The 24,178-nt window shown below is 47.6% G+C and overlaps 1 protein-coding gene across 2 annotated transcripts; it reads left to right on the top strand.

The window, feature by feature from the left end:
- Positions 1–42: 42 nt before the first annotated feature.
- LOC135830076 (probable E3 ubiquitin-protein ligase makorin-1) lies at positions 43–24,111 on the top strand. Of its 2 annotated transcripts, none has more exons than XM_065342463.1 (16): positions 43–251; positions 1,676–1,702; positions 2,253–2,328; positions 3,544–3,614; positions 4,392–4,578; positions 5,732–5,815; positions 6,565–6,849; positions 14,397–14,520; positions 15,701–15,764; positions 18,076–18,158; positions 19,770–19,845; positions 20,494–20,536; positions 21,026–21,093; positions 21,713–21,786; positions 23,117–23,210; positions 23,569–24,111. In XM_065342463.1, the coding sequence occupies exons 1-16, from the start codon at positions 226–228 to the stop codon at positions 23,624–23,626; spliced, it is 1,440 nt and encodes a 479-aa protein (XP_065198535.1). In that variant the 5' UTR covers positions 43–225; the 3' UTR covers positions 23,627–24,111. The 2 variants fall into 2 exon arrangements, with proteins under 2 accessions (XP_065198535.1, XP_065198534.1); XM_065342462.1 differs by having other exon boundaries at positions 44–251; positions 1,673–1,702.
- The last annotated feature ends 67 nt before the right edge of the window (positions 24,112–24,178 follow it).

The raw sequence follows: 24,178 nt of genomic DNA, 5'->3' as shown, positions 1-24,178 counted from the left end.
CGTCGATCGTACAAACACCCACACACGTTTTTTTATGAAAAGAGTCGAGTTGCTTTTGTTTCTCTTCCAAAAATTAATGCAAGTCAGTTCCTGCACAACGTGTCAACAATCTCTCCAGACTGAGCAAAGAAAGCAGATTGTGCTTATAAATTGACTCAGGTGCTGGTCTGAACACTGTTTTTGGTGGAAAGTGAGTCTCGTTCAGTGCTGTCTGGTATCTGCGAAATGGCAAGCGGAGGAGGGTTTCATCCGTAAGTAAAAGCTGCTGGTACTACTACTACTTACTTTCGAATGCAATTGCTTTGTACAGTAATTGTAGGTAACTTACTGGTAATTATGAACTTCATGTACGGATGGCGGCGTGTACTCAGTTCAGTGAGCACCCGAAAAAGGGACTCGGAGATCAATATTCTTATGATAGTACAATAGTCATGCATCTCTATTCTCTATGCATCTATACGCTGTGCACACGAGTCTTGAATTACTAGAAGAGCAAATCAAAGATTTTTTTGAACCAAATGTTTTCATTCCCTTCTTGTCATGGGCTCATATAGTCCAATTTGTTCTACAAGTATTCTTATGCTATGTTCTTTATCAGGTGCGAGGTTTCTTCCTCCCTTTTGCGTTCCTGTATCATGTGGAGTGCAGACGGCTTCAGTTTTAGCCAGTCCTTTACCCTGGCAGGTGGCGGTACCTCTGCTGCATTCGCAGTGGCAGAGGCCCAAGTGTAGTGTCACCGCTGCATGATACAGGAATGCATAATATTATTTTGTCTTGTTTTAAAGCCTGTCTCAAATAGAAGCCCGTTTAGAATACAAGCCTGATTTTCAAGATGCACTGTCGGCACATAAGTCTTTAATGCGCGACATTACGGTACAGGTATGTGTACGCGGTGGTGATCTACCATGCACAGTCTACGTCCCTGCAGGACAAGGTGGATCCCAGAGCCTCACTGTCATTTGGCCAACCTCATGGTTGTGCAGTATCACACAGCCATCACTTGCCTGTTTGTACTGTAGCTTGCTACGATGCCAAGTTTTTCTTCTTCTTGGTAACCTGTAGCAGATCACAATACCGACACTCTAGTTGCTAGTTCTGTATCATGGTAAACAATGCTATGTAGGTCTGCGGTCTGCAAACAAGAGGAAGAACGTACTGAGTTGATAGCTCGCCTAAACTTGTGGGTGTCTGTCAGGGAGTGCTGTTTTTGCTACTCCACTGCTCGCTAAAACTGGGAAGGTACGATGTGAACACTACACCGTCTGATGTGATTTTTGCTTTTTGAAGAGCGTCCAAATAGTGTACAAATAGTGTACAAATAGTGTACAAATACACTGTAGTAATACTTGTAGAAGCAGCAGACACAGCAGCAGGTGCCCGCGCGTGTGAGTGTGTGCGCGCGTATGTGTGTGTGTGTGGTGTGTGTGTGTGTGTGTGTGTGTGTGTGCGCGCACGCATGTGTGTGCGCGTGTGTGTGTGTGTGTGTGTGTGTGTGTGTGTGTGTGTGTGTGTGTGTGTGTGTGTGCGTGTTTACTGGCTATGGATATTTTGCGTGCTTCAAAGTTAACTCCGAGAAGCAACTCACACTTGTAGTCTTGCTTAGCCAATGTTTGTTGACTGGTGTACTTATGTGCGTCCTGTGTGTCCTGTGTCTTTCACCATGTCTCTACAGTAGAGATGATGACAAAAGCGTGCAGTGCCGGTAAGTCATTCTACTACTAGCTGCCGCTGCTCCTGAAACTGCCCTGCTGATGACGTTGTTGCTGCTGTTACATTTGCTGGGGCTACCACTGTTGATGATTGTCTAGTATTATCTGGAGTTGGAACCATCAATTGATATGAGTCCTGGTGGTGGCAGTCAATTTTTTCTTCAGACTTTTCCTGTTTCAACTCCCTCAAACTAAGTCTTATGAACACCAGAGATATAAAAAAATTAATGCCAGTGTATCTCTGGTGTTATCTCTGGTGTTCATAAGACTTAGTTTGAGGGAGTTGAAACAGGAAAAGTCTGAAGAAAAAATTGACTGCCACCACCAGGACTTGAACCGGGGATCCTCACTTATGGCTGGCTGTGCTCTACCACCAAGCTATGATGTAGTCGTCATCCAAGGAGCAAACGTTCAATATTTTCTTTAGACTTTTCTGCGTGTGTGTGTGTGTGTACGTGTGTGTGTATGTGTGTGCGTGTGTGTATGTGTGTGTGTGCATGTGTGTGTGTGTGTGCCGGTCCATGTGATTTTCCCCTCATTTAGGTACTTTGTGAGTGGTGTTTGCAAGAGAGGTAGCAGCTGCTCATTCAGCCATGACTTCAATGCCAAACCTGATAATGTAAGTGGCTTATGGTGATTGCTACTTTGATTTCTCTTGGCGTAGGTGAAGAAAGAATAGTTTCACACTCTGGCAAGACTGTGATGATATCGAAGATTAACTCTTTCAGGAAGAAGGATGCTTTGGGAACAAGATTCAAACAGTGCCAGGGTGTTCAGTGAGGCTGCGCAAAAAAAACAATTCAGCTCGATATGAGCAAGGAGGGTGAACTGGCAAAGCAGGACATGCCATTTCTTGGATATAATCTGTGACTTGGCAGTAGCTAACCTGGGTCTAGGCTGGCACGTACTGCTGGTTAGGACTTTGCGTAGAGGCGATTTACACGACGGCAGTGCATCCCGCCGGAAAGTGAAGCATGTGATCCCGGGAGCTTGCCGTGACACGGGGAAAACGAAAATCGATTCACACCGCGCTTACCAGTTTATTCATACTACTTGAGTATGATGTTATTGATTTGTGGATCCGGAACTGTTCGTTAGGTTTTCAATGTACCGTTTTACGCCCCATACTTGATTTTTGTGGACCGGTTGTCTTTCTTTGTGGTGTGAACTGGGTATGTTCAACTTGAAGCATGATCTGGTGTCCGAGATACATGCAGTAGTGCACTGTCAAAGGAATGAACAATGACAGGCGGTGCCTTACTCCACTGCTCACTCTGCTCACTCTGCTCACTGCTCACTGCTCACTCTGCTCACTCTGCTCACTCTGCTCACTCTGCTCACTCTGCTCACTCTGCTCACTCTGCTCACTCTGCTCACTCTGCTCACTCTGCTCACTGCTCACTCTGCTCACTGCTCACTCTGCTCACTCTGCTCACTCTGCTCACTCTGCTCACTCTGCTCACTGCTCACTGCTCACTCTGCTCACTCTGCTCACTCTGCTCACTCTGCTCACTGCTCACTCTGCTCACTGCTCACTCTGCTCACTCTGCTCACTGCTCACTCTGCTCACTCTGCTCACTGCTCACTCTGCTCACTCTGCTCACTCTGCTCACTCTGCTCACTCTGCTCACTGCTCACTCTGCTCACTCTGCTCACTCTGCTCACTCTGCTCACTCTGCTCACTGCTCACTCTGCTCACTCTGCTCACTCTGCTCACTGCTCACTCTGCTCACTCTGCTCACTCTGCTCACTCTGCTCCCGTATCATAGTTTTACTGTATATTGTATGTTCTCTTCTATCCTTCTTCCTTGACGTGTGATGTTGCACTGGCCAGGTGTGTCGCTACTACCAGCATGGAGGGTGTGGCTATGGGAAGAAGTGCCGATATGACCATGTTAGACAAAAGTAAGCGCTCTGCACTTTGTAGTTGATGTGCATGCATTTGTGCTCATCTATATGCCTGCCATTCTGGCTGCCTGCTTTCTGCCAACATATCTACCTGCCTAGCTGCGTGTCTGTCTGTTTGCCTGGCTGGCTGGCTGGCTGGCTTGCTGTCTGGCTGGCTGGCTGGCTGGCTGGCTGGCTGGCTGGCTGGCTGGCTGGCTGGCTGGCTGGCTGGCTGGCTGGTACAATTAGGCATCATACTCAATCTACAGACACCATACTTCAAGGGCTTATCCAAATCGCCTGTTGAGATGTCAACACTAGTGATTGCAGTTTAGGTGATGGGATGTTGTGCTATGCTTCTTTGCCTGTGTCAGCCATGTTTTTGTCCGGGCACAGGTGGGCCCACTTTGTTTTAATTGGGTTGATATTGAGCTCCCACTCTTGAAATGTGTTCTTTGTCTCAGTCATGACGGTTTCCAAGTAAAATCTGCTCAATCTGCTCGTAGCGATGAAATTGATGTCGTCTACATGTCTCTACTCTGTCTATGGTTGTATAGGTGCACTGGTTTATCTTGTTCTAAGCTCTATCCACGTAGCGTTGGAGCACTTTGAGCATACTGGATGCATGCCTTGTAGTTTTGGATTTGTGTGACCCCCCCCCGTGACATCCAATGCTGGGTAACAGACTTGATAGTAGAGTAACTGCTGGATGGCTTTCACAGCACCACAGCAGCACAGCAGCACAGCACCACAGCAGCACTTCATCGTCTTGTTTCACTGTATTTTATTGTGCAGACCAGATACTGGCAGCGCTCAGAGAGGGTCTTCGATGTCTTCATCATCTTACTCTGGAACGCCCTCTTCAGTGTCAGCTTCCAACAGCTCAAAACCCTTGGAAACATGTAGCTGGTCCACTGGTCAGTGCAGAGATTCCTCTTTCAAGCCATGTACAAATGCCAAACCAGAACCGTATCATTCCAAGGTAGGTGATGTAGTAGCTGCCATCATCGTAATTCTAGTGCAATCTTATTTGTGCAAACTTACCCTAGATTATGCATGGAGCATCAAAGCCACAATCAGTTGACCCTCCCCCTCCCCCTCCCCCTCCCCCTCCCCACCCACGGACACATACTCTTCTACTGCAATGTACTTGAAGTAGTTCTAGATAGATACATTAGACCCTTAGGACAGTTGGATCTCTACATGTCTCTTGGATCTCTAGTATTTATTTATTTGTTTTATTTTATTCCAAGCAATACATGGCTGGGGTAGCTAATGACCACTTTGCGTTGCGATTGCAGGGTTTTTATAGCCAACCACGGCTAACAAGGAAAAGAGTATTCTCTGCATCTCCTGGATCTCTGTATTGAGAAGCCAGACAACTTTGGGAGGATGCTCGCTGCGACATTCCTACAAACTGGAAGTGGCCTATTAGGGCGTGGAACAGTCACAACATGCGTTCATCTGTCGGCTTAGTTGCTGCAGCAATTGCGGTGATACACCCAGCCTAACTCTTCGCCCTGGGCTCACCCTGACTTAACTTGCGTGTACTGGGTGAGGCTCAAGGTCAAGCAACAACGAAAAAGCTACGAAAATCGTTAGGCTTGTCAGGTTGCAGACGGCGTGAACTTCAAAGTTTCCTTCAGTACATGACACGCCTAACTGCAGGCGAGTATTAACTTCACAAGAAATGAACACTTGACAAGGAGAAGTTGACACACATTCTGCTGCATGTACTGTACTTGCTTTGATCATGCATGCGATAACTTGTCACACAGAACTCATCTTTACACCCAATGCACACATGCACTAGTTGCTCCCCGCTGTGATTTACTCTGAACGAATCTACACTACGAAATTTATTTTTGTTACCACGGCAAGTTTCGTTTGCAATCTCTGACGGACTTTCGTAATTGTTTTCGTTTCTCGAGCTCAGACCGGCAAGATCTGACGAATTGTTGTTATGCTCCACCTCTTGAGTGACACTGTATACATGCTGAAGATAATGTGTGTCTCTACGTGTGTGTGTCTCTACATGTGTGTGTGTGTCTCTATGTCTGTGTGTGTCTCTACGTGTGTGTGCGTGTGTATGTGTGTATGTGCGAGTGTGTGCTTGATTTTTTTAAATATTGAAGATGACAGTTCTGCGCAAAACTGATCACCGATCGCCAAAAGGCCAGACACCGGCTAACTGGGCTGATGCACCAGCATTTGTTCCTGTAAGTACTGAAGTACATGCATATTCTAACATTTCCCTCATGCTTCTGTGTGCTTTTTTTCTAAATCTCTATGGCAGTACATGTAGTGTGAAGTATGTTATGTGGACGACGTTGTTTGATGTGTCGACGATGGCTCTGAGAAAGCGCCCAAAGCTCTTTCATTTGGCAGTGTAGGAGTAGATATGTCGAAGTCTTATGACACAGTGAGAAGAGTGATATGTCGAAGTAAGAGTACATAACTCTGAGAGTATGCAGCGCTGATCTCCGAGCTATGGGTGATGTGTGCGGTATGCTGCCTTTTTTATTGTGTACACACACACACACACACACACACACACACACACACACACACACACACACACAACCATCCTGAAGTCGCTGAGAAAAGCGTACTTGGAAGCTGGACATGCCCACCCTTCATCAGTTGAGCTTGAATAGGCTATTGAAGTTTTTGTTCAAGTGATTTCACCAGAACCCTGTACTACTATGCACTGCATATGTCTCACACACTGCTGTTTGTGTGTATGTGTGTGTGTGTGTGTGTGTGTGTGTGTGTGTGTGTGTGTGTGTGTGTGTGTGTGTGTGTGTGTGTGTGTGTGTGTGTGTGTGTGTGTGCATGCACATGTGTGTGTTTGTTTGCACGTACATGTGTGTGTGTGTGTGTTTGTTTGTATGTGTGCACGCACGTGTGTATGTGTGCCCTATTGGGGTGTGTATGTGGCTGTGCATACTTTCTTTCTGTCTTCTAGAAGAGTACGCTGTCCAGTACCTCACATTCCGCTTCATCGTCTTCCATGTCATATAGCAATGCTGCTGCTGCCGACACACCGTCATTCTCAGAATCGGATTATTGCAGCTCTGACCGGTGGGATGCTGCTACTGACTCAGAACTTTGGGAACAGAGGCATGCCTATCAAGGTTATGCTGCGGAAACATCACTGTCAGAAGAGTCGTCTGCTGCTGCTGATTCATCCATACCACCAGAAATGTACCATTATGTGGATGATGTCACTGACAGTGTTGCCAGTGCATTGGTAAGGTCTTGCTGCTGCTGTTTGTGCTGCTGCTGTTTGTGCTGCTGCTGCTGTTTGTGCTGCTGCTGCTGTTTGTGCTGCTGCTGCTGCTGTTTGTGCTGCTGCTGCTGTTTGTGCTGCTGCTGCTGTTTGTGCTAATTGCGCTAATGGTGATGCTGCTGCTGCTAATGGTGGTGGTTCTGCTAATGGTGCTACTGCTTATGGTGGTATTGCTACTTATGGTGGCGGTGCTGCTGCTTAGGGTGGTGGTGCTGCTGCTTAGGCGCCGGTCACACATGCAGGCGGCGACACCGCTTTTGCGGCTGCCTCCAACACGCTGGCAGTGGGCGCTTTTGCGGCTCTTTTCTGCCGGCGGTCACACATGCAAAGGCTTTGGTACGCACGCAGCTTCACGGGTCCCCACAGGTGTCGTAAAACTTTTCTCTGAAAAAGACTGTAGCCTCAAAATTCCTTTCCTGCGCTGGAATGGATCGCAGAAACGCCCAGAATCGCCGACTACGTCGTGACCAGCGACTGCGGAGAGCTATGGAGATTGCCTCAATATTCATGTTGTTCAATTTCTCTTCGTTTGAATCTTGCGGAAGCTCCTTGAGCATCGGTGGACGCCTTAGTCGAGTCCCATGTCGGATGGTTGACCTCGAAATAGAGGGAGAGGAGCAGTTGCTCTTGGCAAGTCTTGGTCAGCAGTTCACTTCATGGCGAGAGATGAAAAACTAATTTTTCCAAGATCCAAGAGATCCAACAACGACAACGCCGCAAAAGTTGCACTACCGCTTTTGTGTTTCGCCACCAATTTTTTGGTTGTGGCGCTTTTGAGATTGCCGCCGTGGCGCCAGGCGCAGTATCCATGGTGATCCGGGGATATCCCAACTTTTGTGGTGCAGCTTTGGTGGTGTCGCAAAAGCGCCATGCATGTGTGACCGGCGCCTGAGGGTGGTGGTGATGCTGCTGCTTAGGGTGGTGGTGGTGCTGCTGCTTAGGGTGGTGGTGGTGCTGCTGCTTAGGGTGGTGGTGGTGCTGCTGCTTAGGGTGGTGGTGATGCTGCTGCTTAGGGTGGTGGTGATGCTGCTGCTTAGGGTGGTGGTGGTGCTGCTGCTTAGGGTGGTGGTGGTGCTGCTGCTTAGGGTGGTGGTGCTGCTTAGGGTGGTGGTGATGCTGCTGCTTAGGGTGGTGGTGATGCTGCTGCTTAGGATGGTGGTGATGCTGCTGCTTAGGGTGGCGGTGATGCTGCTTAGGGTGGTGGTGATGCTGCTGCTTAGGGTGGTGGTGATGCTGCTGCTTAGGGTGGTGGTGATGCTGCTGCTTAGGGTGGTGGTGATGCTGCTGCTTAGGGTGGTGGTGATGCTGCTGCTTATAGCGTTGTCACACGACGGTTCGTGCTCACGATTTCACGATACCATGGTTCTACGATCCACGGCAAGACACTTCACACGACGACTAGCTCTGCCGACACGGTGCACGCGAGTCAGTCACGATTTGACTGTTGCCTAGGTAATTGTAATGGAGGCGCGTGTTTTGATGGAAATAAATCTGAATATTTTTTTATTTTCATGCCTCCCGGGAAAATTCAAACACTCTTTGCTTGATGTTGGAGTAGAACAAGACTGAACAGACGACTTTGTTGCTTTGGCGTTCTTGACTGGATTTCTGGGACCATGGATTTGACAAATCCGCGTAGCTTTGCTTTATTTTTGCTGTTTGTTTTCCGTGGTCTTGGACAACTGGGTCCGGACAGGGCAATCGGCTCACAACCTACAGGGTTTGGAGTGCCTCGTCCGATTTCCCAAATCCCTTTTGGCCGTTTCATGTTGAGAAAAAGGCGTCAACGTTCCTATTTCAGCTCAGGTCTTGCGTCGACAAGTGCCCATTCACGTGGAGCGTGTAGAGATCGAACACATTTAGCACAGTTCTCTTGGATAACGACCTGCTATTTGCTGCTCGATCATGAGTTCCCCAGGAAGAGGAGGTTTTGGTCTGCTCATTGCCAGCAGCTTGGCAAATGGGAAGCAGAAGTTCTGGGAACGTGGACAGAATTTGGAGCTCGTTTTCCTGACTACGAGAATATGAAGTACATGGAGTCTTTCCGTGTTGATAAATTAACATTTACGCAACTGTACCGTATCGTGGGTGTTCACCTTGTCCGACAAGACACTGACATGAGAAGAAGTATCCCTGGAAGGAAGAGAATGGCTATGTTTTTGGAGTGGATGGCACATTCCAAAACTATGGAGCAGATTGCGACATCCTACGGCATCGGTACGTCTACAGTATCTGGAATCATTCAGGACGCTCTCGCCGCGTTCCGAGCCCTACTGCCTGTAGTGTGCCAGTTCCCGACAGAAGAAGAACTTCGTCAAACCATGGCAGATTTCGAGCACTTGTGTCATATGCCAGGCTGTGGTGGTGCGTTGGACGGAACGTTTATGAAGATCCTGAAGCCAGTACGGCATGGCGATTCATATTATTGCTACAAGCAGTACCCAGCCATTGTCGTTTTGCTTTGCGTGGATGCCAGGGGCATTATAACGTACATCAATGCTGGGCGACCCGGGTCAATGGGCGATGCCTACACGTGGAACACATCATCCCTGCTCCGGGAGATATCGAACGGTGCTCTCTTGCCCGAAGCAGCTTCCGTGGGTGTCGGAAACAATCAGGTCCGGCCGTATATTGTAGCGGATGCAGCGTTTGCATTGTCAGAGACACTGCTGAAATGCTATGACACAAATCAAGGCACACCTGAGCAGCGGAGCTTCAATTTTGCTGTGATCAGAACACGCCGTGTTGTGGAGAATGCAATAGGTCGTCTCAAGGGTAGGTGGAGTATTCTCACTCACAATTTCATCCGCGATCCTTCCCTAGCCACTGAGGTCGCCCTTGTTGCTGCAGCTCTTCACAATGTGTGTGAACGATGCAGTTGCCCCTTTGAGGATAGTTGGATTCCCCAGTCGGCACTTCAGGATCGTGTAGTACCTCCAGTAGATAATAACCAGGATAGATTTGCTCAGCCTGCGGACGACGTTCGTCGTATACTCTCCGAGTACGTGCACCAATTTGTTCAAGCAGAGTGAACGTTGTGGTGCTGGCAGACACAACCAGATGCACTTGTTGTGTCTGGCAGAACCGCATGCGATGCACAGAGAAGCAAACCAGAAATGGTAACATCAGAACACATCAAGAGCATTTCGTGAAAACGAGAGGCAAAGTATCTTTAGTGCATGTTACATGGACGAAGTGAAAAGAACGAACGAAGAGGGAGTGGGATTTCTCAACGGTTCTGTACTACAAGTAATTGAAGTACCACACAGGGAAGAGCTCTTCACAGTCAATCTTTCAGGGATTTGACAATCTCCGCCATAAATTTCATGCTCGTCAGCTGCAAAGATTGCGTATGAGCACTGCTTTGCTCCTGCATTTGCTGCAGAAGATGAGCATCTGTTTTCTGAGAATCCTTCGCAAACGTCAGCCGTCTCTCCTCCAGTGCTTCCTCATTAGTCTTTCGCTGTTCCTCAATCTCCGCTTCCACTTTCCTCCTCTCGGCATCTCGCTTATTCTCATGCTCCATCCACTGTTGCTGCATCTTCTCATCGTGCTCGAACTGTGCAGCCTGCATGTCCTTCTGCATCCTTTCCAGCGATGGCAGGATTTCTGCGTTGGCTTGACCTCGGCCAGCTCTTGGCCTCTTGCGAGGCAAGATTGCAGTTCGAGATGAAACTGGCGTGGCAGTTGCACCACTCACCGGCCCAGCAGTCCTTGCCGACACAGCGTCTTCCACACTGCTCTCATCGCCAGAAGAAGTCGGCAGAAGACCCGTCTCATCAACATCGCCACTCAGCTGCATCGTTCGTCCAAGGCGTGCAGATGTCACCAATGGAGGCAACACAGCAGACCGTGCTGGTTGGGGTGCAGGAGGCTGTGTGCTAGTGGCACAAGCGCTGGCAGCATTCGAAGCAGCAGTTGCTGTAGCTAATGGACGCGTGGGGGTTGTGGGGATCGGTACGTGTTCCCCCGGCAAGACAGACTGGCGATCAGTGGACGTGTCAATGGAAATTGTGAGGCTGTCTTGGCATTCACCTGGACCCCACTGCGGGTTCTGGAAAAATAGGCGATGGTACAGCTGAAAATTGGGCCATGCAGCAGTTGCCGCTAGAATATCGTAATTGCTTGCATCAAGACTTGTCCCTGGAATGAGGCACAACAAATGCATATGAGATGGAATCAAAGGGCAAGTACGGCTTATTATCCCTAAATATTGCATTCTGAATTGGAACAAATCACAATATATCTATTATCCAATTTGGTGTACGACGTTGTGTAAGCATGATGTAGGACAAACAATTCAGTAACATAGTATGATGCACAAACATGCCAGCAATAAATCACTTGCTTTCCTTTGCCCTGATTTTGTGAATTTACCATGACGCCTGCTGTATTTTGTTTTCAAGGGCCTTCCACAAAGTCGAAATGGCACCTGTGCATTTGTGTGTATGACCATGCACAGGTTATGACCTATGTCCACCGTATGTGTTGCTATGTTTGACATAGCTTGTTCGAGTATGTATGAGTATGTGCTATAAATATACATACGAGCTTGCAATAAATTTAGACCGTGTGAACTCACGCACCTGTTGCAGATGGAAGACGATGCGACTTATACATCTCCCTGCCCTTTTTCTTCAGACTGTCCACCTTGTTGTGCACCTCCTTGGTTGTAAATTGCTTCGTTGAGCCCACGGACAACATCCTTTCGTTCAGCCGTTTGGTTGCTTTGTCTTCTTTCGCTGCTCGCGTCATCATCACTTTATCAGTCGATTCAAGTAGGGAGCAGTAGATTTCGATAAGCATCCTTTCGGATTCGGGGCTGAATGTCCGGGTGGCCATTGTTCAGAAAGTCGGACCTGCTGCTGTTCAGGAAACGCTCAGTGAGAAGACGCGATCGCGAACACAAGCCAAACCAGTACGGGAAACACGAAATCGAAAACGAAAACGCACAGCCAGGGGGTCAGGGTGTCGCGGGCAGACCGTCGGGTCTGCGGATTCAGATTTCCCGCCATTTGATGATCGCCTTGGTGATCCGCCCGCGAGCCCGAGCAGACGTGACTTTGTCCCGTCGTGTGAAAGGCCTATAAGGGTGGTGGTGATGCTGCTGCTTAGGGTGGTGGTGGTGCTGCTGCTTAGGGTGGTGGTGGTGCTGCTGCTTAGGGTGGTGGTGCTGCTGCTTAGGGTGGTGGTGGTGCTGCTGCTTAGGGTGGTGGTGCTGCTGCTTAGGGTGGCGGTGCTGCTGCTTAGGGTGGTGGTGCTGCTGCTTAGGGTGGCGGTGCTGCTGCTTAGGGTGGCGGTGCTGCTGCTTAGGGTGGTGGTGCTGCTGCTTAGGGTGGTGGTGCTGCTGCTTAGGGTGGTGGTGCTGCTGCTTAGGGTGGCAGTGCTGCTGCTTAGGTGGTGGTGGTGCTGCTTCTTTGCTTCTCAATGGAGTTTCACGTAAAATATTCAACTAGTTTGTCCAAATGAGGCAGAAAGAACGTACGGGGGAGCGAAGCGAGGAGGTGAAAGCATTAGCACAAACTTCAGGTGCAGCTAATAAGTCTGTGGACTGAGAGGCACGCAGCAGCAGCAGCAGCAGCAGCAACAGTTCTAGAACAAAGGTGGTAAAATGCATAAGAAAGTCCGCGCTGGCGGGCTTTGGTGCTAAACCCCGCTCACACTCCGCGCTGGCGGGCTTTGGTGCTGAACCCCACACACAGAAAACAAGCAACTAAACAAACAGTAGACAGGTAGCATGACAAACAAAGCTACAAGTATTCACGGAAGCTTGCGGACAAAACTACGAAGATAGACCTTGTTATCATGACAACACTTAAGCTGTGTTCCCAACTGGCGCGTGGACACGGTACGCTTGCGGTTCATGCGTGCCCAAACGCGCGCTCAGGCTTTCACAAAAAAGAGCAATCCGAGTCGTATTTAGCGCGTGCGACACCTTCGAGTACCGGTACTAATGTTTTGACCCCGCCAGTCAAAGTGACTGGCATGTACGCTGATACGCGTCTGATACGCGCTGAAAATTCCAACATGTTGGAATTTCCATATCGGTGCGTTTCCGTACGCATGACGCCCCAAAAGCCAGCAAAAATACGCACAAACGCGTGGTTTCACGCGTACATGCGCCAGTTGTGAACACAGCTTTAGACACGAGCTCCAACCTCTTGTCGAGGGAGCGGGTTTTATCGGCCCCGGCAATCTCTAGCTTCTCCGCTAGAGAGAGGTCGCAGCGCTTCGAGATGTTCGAGTATGGTGCATCTCCCCTCACGAGCCACCACTCGATGCTGTCTGGCTTGCGTGCATTCATTCGTCTCCAAAGGTGTTTTGATAGCCGTGTTTTGTTCTCGTGCTTTTTTTGGTGGCGAATAGATTGTTTTAATGGCCGTAGAATCTAGTCTTGAATGTGCCTTCCATTAGTGCGGTGTATTCTTTGATGTTGTCGTTCACTGTCAGTTGTGCCCGGTACATGATGCTCGATGTAAGACTGTATCCATCCAAAGGAAATTTCTCTTTGACAGAGCAGCCATGTAATGGATATGTACTGTGCTTCAAAATGTATCTACAGCTTACTGGTGCACAAAGGACAAAGTTCTCAATACGTGTACTATTGTTGTCAGCATTGCTGAGCTTTATGACATATGGGTCTAGTGGCAAAAACTAACTTCAAACTGTCCGTGCTTCAAACCTTTCTGCAACATTGCACCCAAAGGCTGTATGTGTGTCCAGAGTAAACAGTGGACTTTATTGCTCGCCGTATGCGTAATCTCTCTCTCTCTCTCTCCCTCTCTCTCTCTCTCTCTCTCTCTCTCTCTCTCTCTCTCTCTCTCTCTCTCTCTCTCTCTCTCTCTCTCTCTCTCTCTCTCTCTTCTCTCTCTCTCTCTCTCACTGGTCGGAAGATCCACTTTTCTGAGGTACTGTATGTGGGGCTCCGTTTATTGAGGTGCGTTGAAATTTATTCTCTTTATCTTATTATTTCTTTTCTATAATTTCCCCATATGAGTTCCTATCAGTTGCTGTGAACACCTTGAGTGGAGAGCGCTTGCTCGAGCGTTGAACCGGGTTCTTAATCCACCATACCCAGTTCGCAAGGCTGGGCGGGGTTGTGAGCAGGCTTTCATTTCATCTTTTCTTATTATTTCTTATTATTTCTGCTTTTCATCTCATTACAAAAATTCTGCGCTTTTTCTCCATCTGCGCATAAAATCTAGACTGACAACCTGCTTGTTAAATCATGCACCTGCTTTCAGGCGTAAAAACCCTGTTGTAGAGGTCTCAGTCCTCATTTGTTAGACTTACCTGTCTTTATAAATGTAACTTACTCTCTCTCTCTCTCGATCGATCGATCGATGTACCCAAGTCTGGGAAGAAGCCATTGTGAATGTTGCTATGCCATGATTTCTCATTGTTGTTGTTGTTGTTGTTGTTGTTGTTGTTGTTGTTGTTGTTGTTGTTGTTGTTGTTGTTGTTGTTGTTGTTGTTGTTGTTGTTGTTGTTGTTGTTGTTTTCTTCAGTTGTGTCCGTATGCTCAAATGGGCAATTGTCCGTTTGGTGATGAATGTTCTTATCTGCATGGTGACATATGTGATCTTTGTCAACGGCAAGCTCTCCATCCAACTGATCTGCAACAGAGAAAGGGTAAGTGCCAATAAGTATCGTGCGCACGTGTGTGTGTGTATGTGTGGGTGGTTGTGTGTGCGTGCGTAGGTGCATGTTTGGTTGCGCATGCGAACGTGAGCATGCATGCGCCTGTGCGTGTGTGTACTTCTGGCTAGATTAACTCTTGTGTAATCAATGGTGCTTGGGAGCATTTTTCAGATCCACTCTGATTTAGCCACCCACACTAGTAGCAAGCATTACCTTCACTGGGGACAGGGGTAACTGCAGTTGGATCCCGGGATGGATACCCTGATGCCGTCCATTCTTTTTCTGCACCTTGTTCTCACCCGCTTACTGAGGTGTGGTGAGCCCATTAAGTGGGATCATTTCCAAGCCCACCCTGAGTTTGGGGATTTCAGGGGCGCCGGCCGTTGGGCGGTTCAATATCCAATCGAGTCATCTTTCCAAGGGTTTTTTCCCGAATATCTCTCCCTCACCCGGGGAGCCTCACATGACTTGTTTTGGCAGTGAGCAGGTACAAGTGTATATTGATTTTGTTTTGACAGCATATTACAAGGTGGAGGACACACTGTGCTGAAAAACAGTGCTCCTGACTACAACCATCATGGGTTGGCAGAGCCCCGGTCTTGATGACCATTGGAACAGTGTGGGGTATAGCCCCGGTTCGGACCCTCATTATACTAAGGCCCAAGGGCGTCACTCGAAGATATTAAATTTTGTTGTTACTTCTGTATTTTCCAACAACTTCTGACCATGGCATCCTTCCGTCAGCTGGTCGACAGTCATTGACAGCACCATGACACTGTCGTGAGAATGTGCTCGCTGTAGACAATATCTTCAAGTGACTCCCCTAGTATACTGAAGGTCCGAACCGGGCCCAGACCCCACACTGTTCCAATGGTCATCAAGACCGGGGCTCTGCCAACCCATGATGGTTGTAGTCAGGAGCACTGTTTTTCAGCACAGTGTATCCTCCACCTTGTAATATGCTGTCAAAACAGAATAACCATATTATCTATCAACAAGGCCATGCTTACATTATAGTGCCAGTATATCTGTGTGTATGTGTGGTTGTGTGTGTATGTGTGTGTGCGTGCGCGTGCATGCGCGTGTGCGTGCATGTGTGTGTGTGTGTGTATGTGTGTGTGTGTGTGTGTATGTGTGTGTGCATGTGTATGTGTAATGGCATCTTCTCTAGCTCATGAAAAGGAATGTGCGGAACATATAGAGAAGGAAATGGAAGTGGCGTTTGCTGAGCAAAGGTATGGATCTGGCAGTACAAGGTTTCGATCAGTACTAGCTTGGCTATGCATGTACAGTACAAGGTTTCGATCAGTACGAGCTTGGCTGTGCATGTACAGTACAAGGATTCGATCAGTACTAGTTTGGCTGTGCATGTACAGTACAAGGTTTCGATCAGTACTAGCTTGGCTATGCATGTACAGTACAAGGTTTCGATCAGTACTAGCTTGGCTATGCATGTACAGTACAAGGTTTCGATCAGTACTAGCTTGGCTATGCATGTACAGTACAAGGTTTCGATCAGTACTAGCTTGGCTATGCATGTACAGTACAAGGTTTCGATCAGTACTAGCTTGGCTGTGCATGTACAGTACAAGGTTTCGATCAGTACTAGCTTGGCTATGCATGTACAGTACAAGGTTTCGATCAGTACTAGCTTGGCTATGCATGTACAGTACAAGGTTTCGATCAGTACTAGCTTGGCTGTGCATGTACAGTACAAGGTTTCGATCAGTACTAGTTTGGCTGTGCATGTACAGTACAAGGTTTCGATCAGTACTAGTTTGGCTATGCATGTACAGTACTGTTGAGTTCCGAAGAACTGGTGGGCAGCCTCGTAGCCTCGACCATTCTTATTTTCGTGTACTATGGCCTATGCACTGTTGAGTCACCGTATATACATCGGTATGCTGTGCTTGGTGAGATCTTGGCCTGTTCGTTCTTCAGCACCTGACAGTATTGTGGTGCTCTCTGAAACCGTAGACATGTGAAGCACCTGCATGGGAGGTCCTGCATATGGACTTCTACTTCCTCAACTCTTTCCAGTCGGGATTTGAATTTTGAGTGTACAAACTCCCCACCCCACCCCTAAATAGGATTTGAATTTTGAGTGTACAAACTCCCCACCCCACCCCTAAATAGGATTTGAATGCATGTGATCTTACAGTAAGTTGCATTTACGCTACATTTTTCTCAGGTAGTGCCTGTACAGTCGTCCCTCTCTAATCCGGCACCTTTTGCAACGGCATTTTCTGCTGGATAAACAAGGGTGCTGGATTATCAAATCCTGCCCTCCAACCCGGCCCACATGTTATCATACATGTTTGTGTCGTACGTCAAAACGTAGGGATTTTTTGTGTCAAACCAAGTACTTTGTGGAATGCATGTCTATAACATACACTTGGGAATATCTTATGCACTAGCATAGGATATTCCCAAGTGTATGGTACATGTGTTGTGTATGTTACAATGGTCCCTGACAGTATGCGATGTACAACTGCTGGATTAGAAAATCGAATTATGTACAGTTTGAGTGATTTGTTGCAGAAAATCGCTGCTGGAGGCGGAATTCAAGTGCCGGATTAAAGCGTAGAAAATGAACTGAAAAAATCCGTTTTGCCAGAAAGTGTGCTGGTTTGCAAGGGTGCTGGATAAACAAGTGCCGGATTAGAGAGGGACGACTGTATTAGGATAGTTGTGTTTAGAATAGTAGGGAGGTTCTGCTATACGTGAAACGTAGAGAAATCACGTAGAGAGCAGGTGTCTGGGTTAGAGTCAGTCTACGGCTTCGCGTGTTTTGGCTCCAGATTTCTACGCGGAGATGGGGTTCTCTACGTTGTGGCACACGCAGAGAAAATGCGTACGGATTTGCTGGGTATCGATCAACTGCATGCAGAAAACTGCCAAATATGGAAGGGGAAATTCCCAGTACACATTCCACGTGACTTCTCTAGCTAGGTGAAACGTAGAGCAGAACAGCATTTCTTTACGTTACGGGAACGCGAAGAAAGTTCGCGTGATTCTTTGCGTCGCGTTCCCAAAACGTAGAGCAGAACCTCCCTGCTCCTACAATAAGTACCTTCAGAGCCAGTGCCTGCATGTATATGATCGAAACAGCTCTCTGAAGGAATCGGTGTCTGAATTTGTTATCGAGCTGCTTTGTTGGTAGTTTGAACGGGGTAAGTTGGAGAGCACATGCAATGCTATTATGCTGTTATACTTTTTAAGAACTTGCCAAAACCTACAAAGACAAATGAAATGAACCAATATCATGTGCATGTAGCGTCTCTCTCTCTCCCTCTCTCTCTCTCTCTCTCTCTCTCTCTCTCTCTCTCTCTCTCTCTCTCTCTCTCTCTCTCTCTCTCTCTCTCTCTCTCTCTCTCTCTCTCTCTCTCTCCCTCTTCCTCTTTTTGGTGCAGAGACGTATTTGACTCCTATCTGTGAGCTATGTATTTTGGAATCACTTGACTGTTTAGTGCTGCTCTGACTGTATTTCTTCTCTCTCTCATACACCCCCCCCCCCCCCCCTCTTCTCTCTCTCTCTCTACATAGAACACAAGGTGTTGCATGTGGAATCTGTCTGGACGTGGTGTGTGAAAGGCCCAACCCGGCAGAGAGATATTTTGGTCTTCTGTGTAAGTGTGTTTGTCAAATTTGTCTTGTGCACATTCACTGACAACTCACTGATCATTCACTGGTATGTTAAGCCTAGTTCACATTCGACGCAACGCCGACGGTACGGGACGTAAGGGCTTGTCGGGAGGGCTGGGGTGAGCTGTAAAATCCTGTACGATTCGTACGACACGACATGCAGCAGTCCTTGCGACGTTCAACGTCGAACGGCGCGAGTCATAAGGCATGGTCCGCGACGGGGTGACTTTCGGACCTAATTTCTCGTTTTTCGGGACTTCTTTTCAATTATTTCTCCTTCAAAGAAGCGGAATCAAGTTTACAATACCAGTTTTTCATGAAGACCAAAAAATTAGCCCTGAAAGTTGTGGCATTCAAATAAAAGCCCCAGGAAATTATAGAATAATTCGTCTGTCACGCTTCTGAACTATCCCTACTTACAATAAGTGGCATGAGATCTTATGTTGCTAAAATTCAACTCAAGTCGTGCTAGCCATTCTGTGAGTTATCATGGGAAGCGCGGTGTTCGAAATGCTAAAAATTTCCAGGTACGAATCGGGAGTAGTCGGCGCACGACCCCGTCTCCTGTTCACACTCGAATTGCAGCCGTTTTGTACGCTTGCGTCCCCGTCTACGCCCGTCTACGGTATGAAAAGTTGGATCGATCCAACTCTTCCCGTCGCTTCCCGATCTGTACGGTAGTACGGTTGCGTTCCCGTTCCTGGTGTTCACATTGGACGCCGTCAGACCGTCCCGTCGCTTCCCGTCGATCCTCACGGCGCGTCCCGTCGTGCCCCGTCGAATGTGAACTAGGCTTTATTACTATTATTAGTTCTTATTGTAGGGAATTTATCTATGTAATTGTTACCAAATGGTATTTGGAAATGTAGACACTGTAGGCTTTGAAAGAAGCATAACAGTTAATTGTGCAGTTGAGGACAGGGGAAGCCGTACATCACTGGATTCACCCAACCATAACCAGTTTTTTCACACCCCGTGCAGTCTGGAGATCAGCAAATCAAGATGCTGATCTGCAGGCTGCACGGGGTGTGACTCGCATACCACTGTAGCAGAACATTCACTGTACATTCACTGTACATTCACTGTACATTCACTGTACATTCACTGTACATTCACTGTACATTCACTGTACATTCACTGCGCTCTTCAGCTGGAAGGTACTTTGAGCACTCTTCAGTATTTACGCCTTGCCGTCTGTGGCCTTGAAATTGTAATCTTTTTGGTTCACGGGACGAATGAATGGCAACGTGACAAGATGACTTCTTGTGACGTTGCAAATTTTACAATTTTTTGAAATCTTAATTTTCAACTGGCTGGCATCTTGTTTCTACAACTGACTTGGCTCAAAGTGATGTCTTTCTTGCATGTCAGACATACAGTCATGTTGTGCCAGGATCTTTTTGACATGCCCTAGGCAGCAGAATATCACACAGTAAAGGTAGAAATTCCCACGAAAGTATAAAAACAGTGGCTGTTTCAAAATATTAAATGCTGGCTGGCCGTTTTCGACCAGACAGCCGCCTTCAACAACACCTTGTTCTGCTGCTGCTGCTGCCGCTGCTGCTGTTGCCTCTGTTGTATTGTGTGTTGTGCAGCTGAGTGCAAGCATGCGTTTTGTTTAGCTTGTATTCGAAAGTGGAGATCTGCTCCCAGAGGCAAAACCGTTGTCAGGTATGATGTCACCTTAGGTCTATGCGTTTGCTCTTAGGCTGGGTACACTGGAGAGTTTTAATACTTGAATTGAGTTTAAACCTGCCATGAACACAGGTTGACTGGAGTGTTGACATGATGTGGTGTGACGGGAACCGAAGCGATGCTCATGACGCCGATTGTTCGCATTGAATGTGAACACCAGGAACAGGAAGTTGCAAACACAACCGTACTACCGTACAAATCAGGAAGCGGCAGAATAGTTGAACCTGTTCAACTGTTCATACCGTGTGCCGGGGGGGGGGGGGGGCGAATCGACAGCATTTGGAGTGGGAACTGGTCGCTGCGGTGGTGGTGGCGTGTGCCGTGATGCGTGCCACCGCGGCAATTTTGCCATGAAAGTCACCCATGCAGAAAAAGTCACAAGCTGCAGCTGTTGCTGCACACTTTTGTTGTTCAAGTACTTCTGTTGCTGTGTACTGTTGTCTGTTGGTGATTGCATGCATGACAGCAGCAGCACTTTGGTATGTTGTTGCATGTGATGCACTGGCTGGATGTGCTGTTTTGATGTGCTGTGCTGTTTTGATGTGCTTTGCTGTTTTGATGCACTGTGCTGTTTTGATGTGCTGCGCTGGCTTGGTGCACTGTGCTGTTTTGTCGTTGGTGCAGGACATGTCCAGCTTGCCGTGTTCCATCATTCTTTGTCACGCCGGTAAGCAGCAGATAAAAAGATAGAACTTTTTTGAGTATCCTTGACGAGAAGAGAATGAAAACGTTTGATAGCTCTTGAACCCTGTCCTATTAGTTGTATGTGTAGTGTTGTGTGGATGCATGCAACACTTTGTTACCCGTGTAGTGTGTGTGTGGATGCATGCAACATTTTGTTACCCGTGTAGTGTGTGTGTGGATGCATGCAACACTTTGTTACCCGTACTGTCATTGTACCTACATGTATTGTTGTTATTTCTTGTGATTGATTCTCCTTACATGGAGCACACCCATGGTAACATTAAAAGTAGATTTTAAAAGCAGACACTAATGGCAACCCACCTTGTTTTAGCCAGACACAGGTTATCGGTGTTACTGTACATAATCATGTGTGTACGACTGTACGGACATGTTTGTGTGTGTGTGTGTGTGTGTGTGTGTGTGTGTGTGTGTTTGTGTTTGTGCACATGCTACTGCTCGTTTGTGACTGTAGAGTCGAGTATGGGTGGAAGACCCGGATGAGAAGAAGCTATTGATAGGGCAGTACAAGTCTGTTCTCAGGTATGGCTAGAGACTAGAGAGCTTGCACTCAGCTTGCACTCAGCTTGCACTCAGCTTGCACTCACAATGCTTATGCTTGGCCTATGTCTGTTGACTGCCGTCATGTGATCTTTTGGTCAAATGGTATAATGTGAGCTATGCTGGTACACAACCACGCACGTTTGTACATGCAACAAGGAAGCTTGCACTCATAGGCTCTTGATATACATTTCATGTGCGCATACTTTACTCCCCAAGATGACTGTGTACAGTGGATGGTAGAGGATGATGGTATGGGTGCTAGAGCCATCAGTACCTGCCATGCTTAATCGGTTGCGTGTACATGATGATATGGGTCACACAGCAGGTATGCTAATGCCAGGTGCTGGGTGTCTTGTCAGGCACTAGGTATCTTGTCAGGTGCTGGGTGTCTTGTCAGGTGCTGGGTGTCTTGTCAGGCACTAGGTATCTTGTCAGGTGCTGGGTATCTTGTCAGGTGCTGGGTGTCTTGTGAGACGCTATGTGTGTGTGTGTCTGATGAAGTGTAGTTAAACTGTGCGCTGTGTGTGTGCGTGTGTGTCTGATGAAGTGTACTTAAACTGTGCGTGTGTATAACATGACATGCTGTATTTTTCCCCAGTAACAAGCCATGCAAGTATTTCAAGGAAGGAAAGGCTACTTGCCCGTTTTCTGACAGTTGCTTTTATCGGCACGGTAAGTTTTTTAGATTAAAATAAATGTACATCACTACCTGTATGCTGTGGTTGTGGACGGTGTAATGGGATGTTAAATCCATCTTGTCTACCCATTACTGGGTTTACCGGGTGTTTAGCGGCCGCCATGAGTCCCTTTGGGAAAGGATACGACAATTTACTCTCTTTTTTGCCCATTCCTAGAGGGTATGTTGTTGTTGTTGGCTATGTTTTCCAGTCAGTCTGGTAGAGGGGTCCTAGCTACGACGACATGACACTCTCACTGTGCACTGGTCCCAGGCTGCTGCTGCTGCTGCCGCTGCTGCTGGTCATGGTAGCGCAGTCCTTGCACACGTTGTCAGGAAAAGAAGGGCTGCCCAAGCATCGCTGAGTATGTGTAGAAGATACACGATGGATTTATCGATAAATTTCGAATTTGTTTAGTTTCAGGGAACCGGTGGAGAATTCCAGGGATCAGCAGAGATTGAATTGGTGAATTTTGTATTCACCTGAATACCCGACAGAGTGGCCATTTCGGTTTGAGAATTTTATGTAGGAGTTGTTCATAGGCGTGCGGCGGTGCTTCTTGGGAAAACGAATGTTTCTCTTTGGCTGTTTAGTGCGATGTATCACGATTGCTTTCGAGCCAAAGTCTTCTTTTTCCTTTGCTTTTGTGTGTGCATGGGTATGTGTGTGCCAGACAGTGTTGGGCCTGTTGCCAACGGGCTCAGCTGCTTGAAGGTGTATTGTTGTACCTACCACCTTTGTTGGTTTCAGGGTTCATATACTTTCTATTTGAAGTATACATACCTGTTAACCATGGACTGCTTCTGGCTAGATTAACTCTTGTGTAATCAATGGTGCTAGTGAAGCTTATATCAGATCCACTCTGATTTAGCCACCCACACTAGTAGCAAGTATTACCTTCACTGGGGGCAGGGGTACCTGCAGTTGGATCCCGGGACGGATACCCTGATGCCGTCAATCCTTTTTCTGCACCTTGTCCTCACCCACTTACTGAGGTGTGGTGAGCCCATAAGTGGGATCATTTCAAGTCCACCCTAGTTTGGGGATTTCAGGGGGTGTCGGCCGTTGGGTGGTTCAATGGCCAATTGAGTCATCTTTCCAAGATTCATTTTGAGTCTCTCTCCCCTCTCCAGGGGAGACCCACGTGACCAGTTTTGGCAGTGAGCAAGTACAAGTACAAGTGTGTGCGTGCATGTGCATGTGTATGTGTGTATGTGCGTGCGTGCGTGCGTGTGTGTGCGTGCGTGCGTGCGCGTGTGTGTATGTGTGCTTGTGTTTGCCTTTGTACTGCTATTTTTTTTCTCTGGCTACTGGAAAATGATTAGCTAACCCTGATGGCAGCCTAGCTCTAAATACCAAGCCAGTTATCCGTCATAAAACAGATGCGGATGGACAATATTCCTCTATTGGTGGAGTCATGTAAGTAGCAATCCCATGATAAGATAGCTGCTGCTGCCCACTGCCTCTGCTACTGCTGCTACTACTGCTGAAGGTGCTGCTGAAGGTGCTGCTGAAGTTGCAGACCGTGTGGAACATAATTATGATCCCCGTCTAAGCATAAACTTTCTGCTGCATGTACCTACTACTGGCAGCTGGAGGGAAGAGAATCAATCTCTGCGACCCCCCCCCCCCCCCCCCCCAGCCCTTCCAGCCCAGTGCCGCTGCAGTAAGATAGTAGTCATGGCTAGTGAGTAAGTAGCGATGTGTTGAGGCTTGGGCCAGGATTATGGCATGAATGCATGTGTACTTTGTGTGTTTGTTGTTCATCTTCTTGCAGGTTAGCTGGTTTCTTGTTTCCTGAAGACTTGGAGTCAGATATGTGGTATTCGCTATGATGGGTCTCTCTGCTTGCTCCAGCCGGTTTCTGCTTCATGGCATGTCGTTGAGTTAGCATGAAGCTGCACTTTCCCTGCTGTTCTCAACGTGTGCAAGCCACAGAGCTATGGTCATGCGTTTAAAACAAGTCGGGTAATGCCTACACCATCAGCTGTTGTCCATGCTGCACTTTTCGCGGACGGTCTCTCTCTCTCTCTCTCACTGTCTGTCTGTCTGTCTGTCTGTCTGTCTGACCAATGGCAGTGGCAGAGTGTGACTGCCATCATTACGGAATAACTTGTCAAACTAGTCAGGAATAACTTGTCATTTGACATTTGGCAAATTGACAGAAATTAATATTAACTTGCCAATTCCATTTGTGTTTGATGTCAGCCATGCCTGGGATAAGGATGCAGAAGCACTTATCCCAGTTTTGCTCTATTTTCTTCTCACGTGTTTTTCATATCGGCATACAGTGGAACCAAATACAGTGGAATCAAACTGACTTTGTCTTCGTTCTAAGTCATGGTGCTGTAGTGTAGTTCAAAGAAGTAGGTTTCCCCTAAGCTACT

This window comes from Sycon ciliatum, chromosome 13, assembly GCF_964019385.1.
Source record: "Sycon ciliatum chromosome 13, ocSycCili1.1, whole genome shotgun sequence".
Taxonomy (NCBI): Eukaryota; Metazoa; Porifera; class Calcarea; order Leucosolenida; family Sycettidae; genus Sycon; species Sycon ciliatum.
This window is presented reverse-complemented; position numbering and strand designations above follow the sequence as displayed.

Excerpts from the sequence above, each read along its gene's own strand:
- LOC135830076 (XM_065342462.1), top strand. The coding sequence starts at position 226 with ATGGCAAGCGGAGGAGGGTTTCATCC. Across the intron at positions 252-1,672 it reads AGCGGAGGAGGGTTTCATCC|TAGAGATGATGACAAAAGCG; the intron begins GTAAGTAAAAGC and ends ATGTCTCTACAG. Across the intron at positions 19,846-20,493 it reads AGAGGCAAAACCGTTGTCAG|GACATGTCCAGCTTGCCGTG; the intron begins GTATGATGTCAC and ends TCGTTGGTGCAG.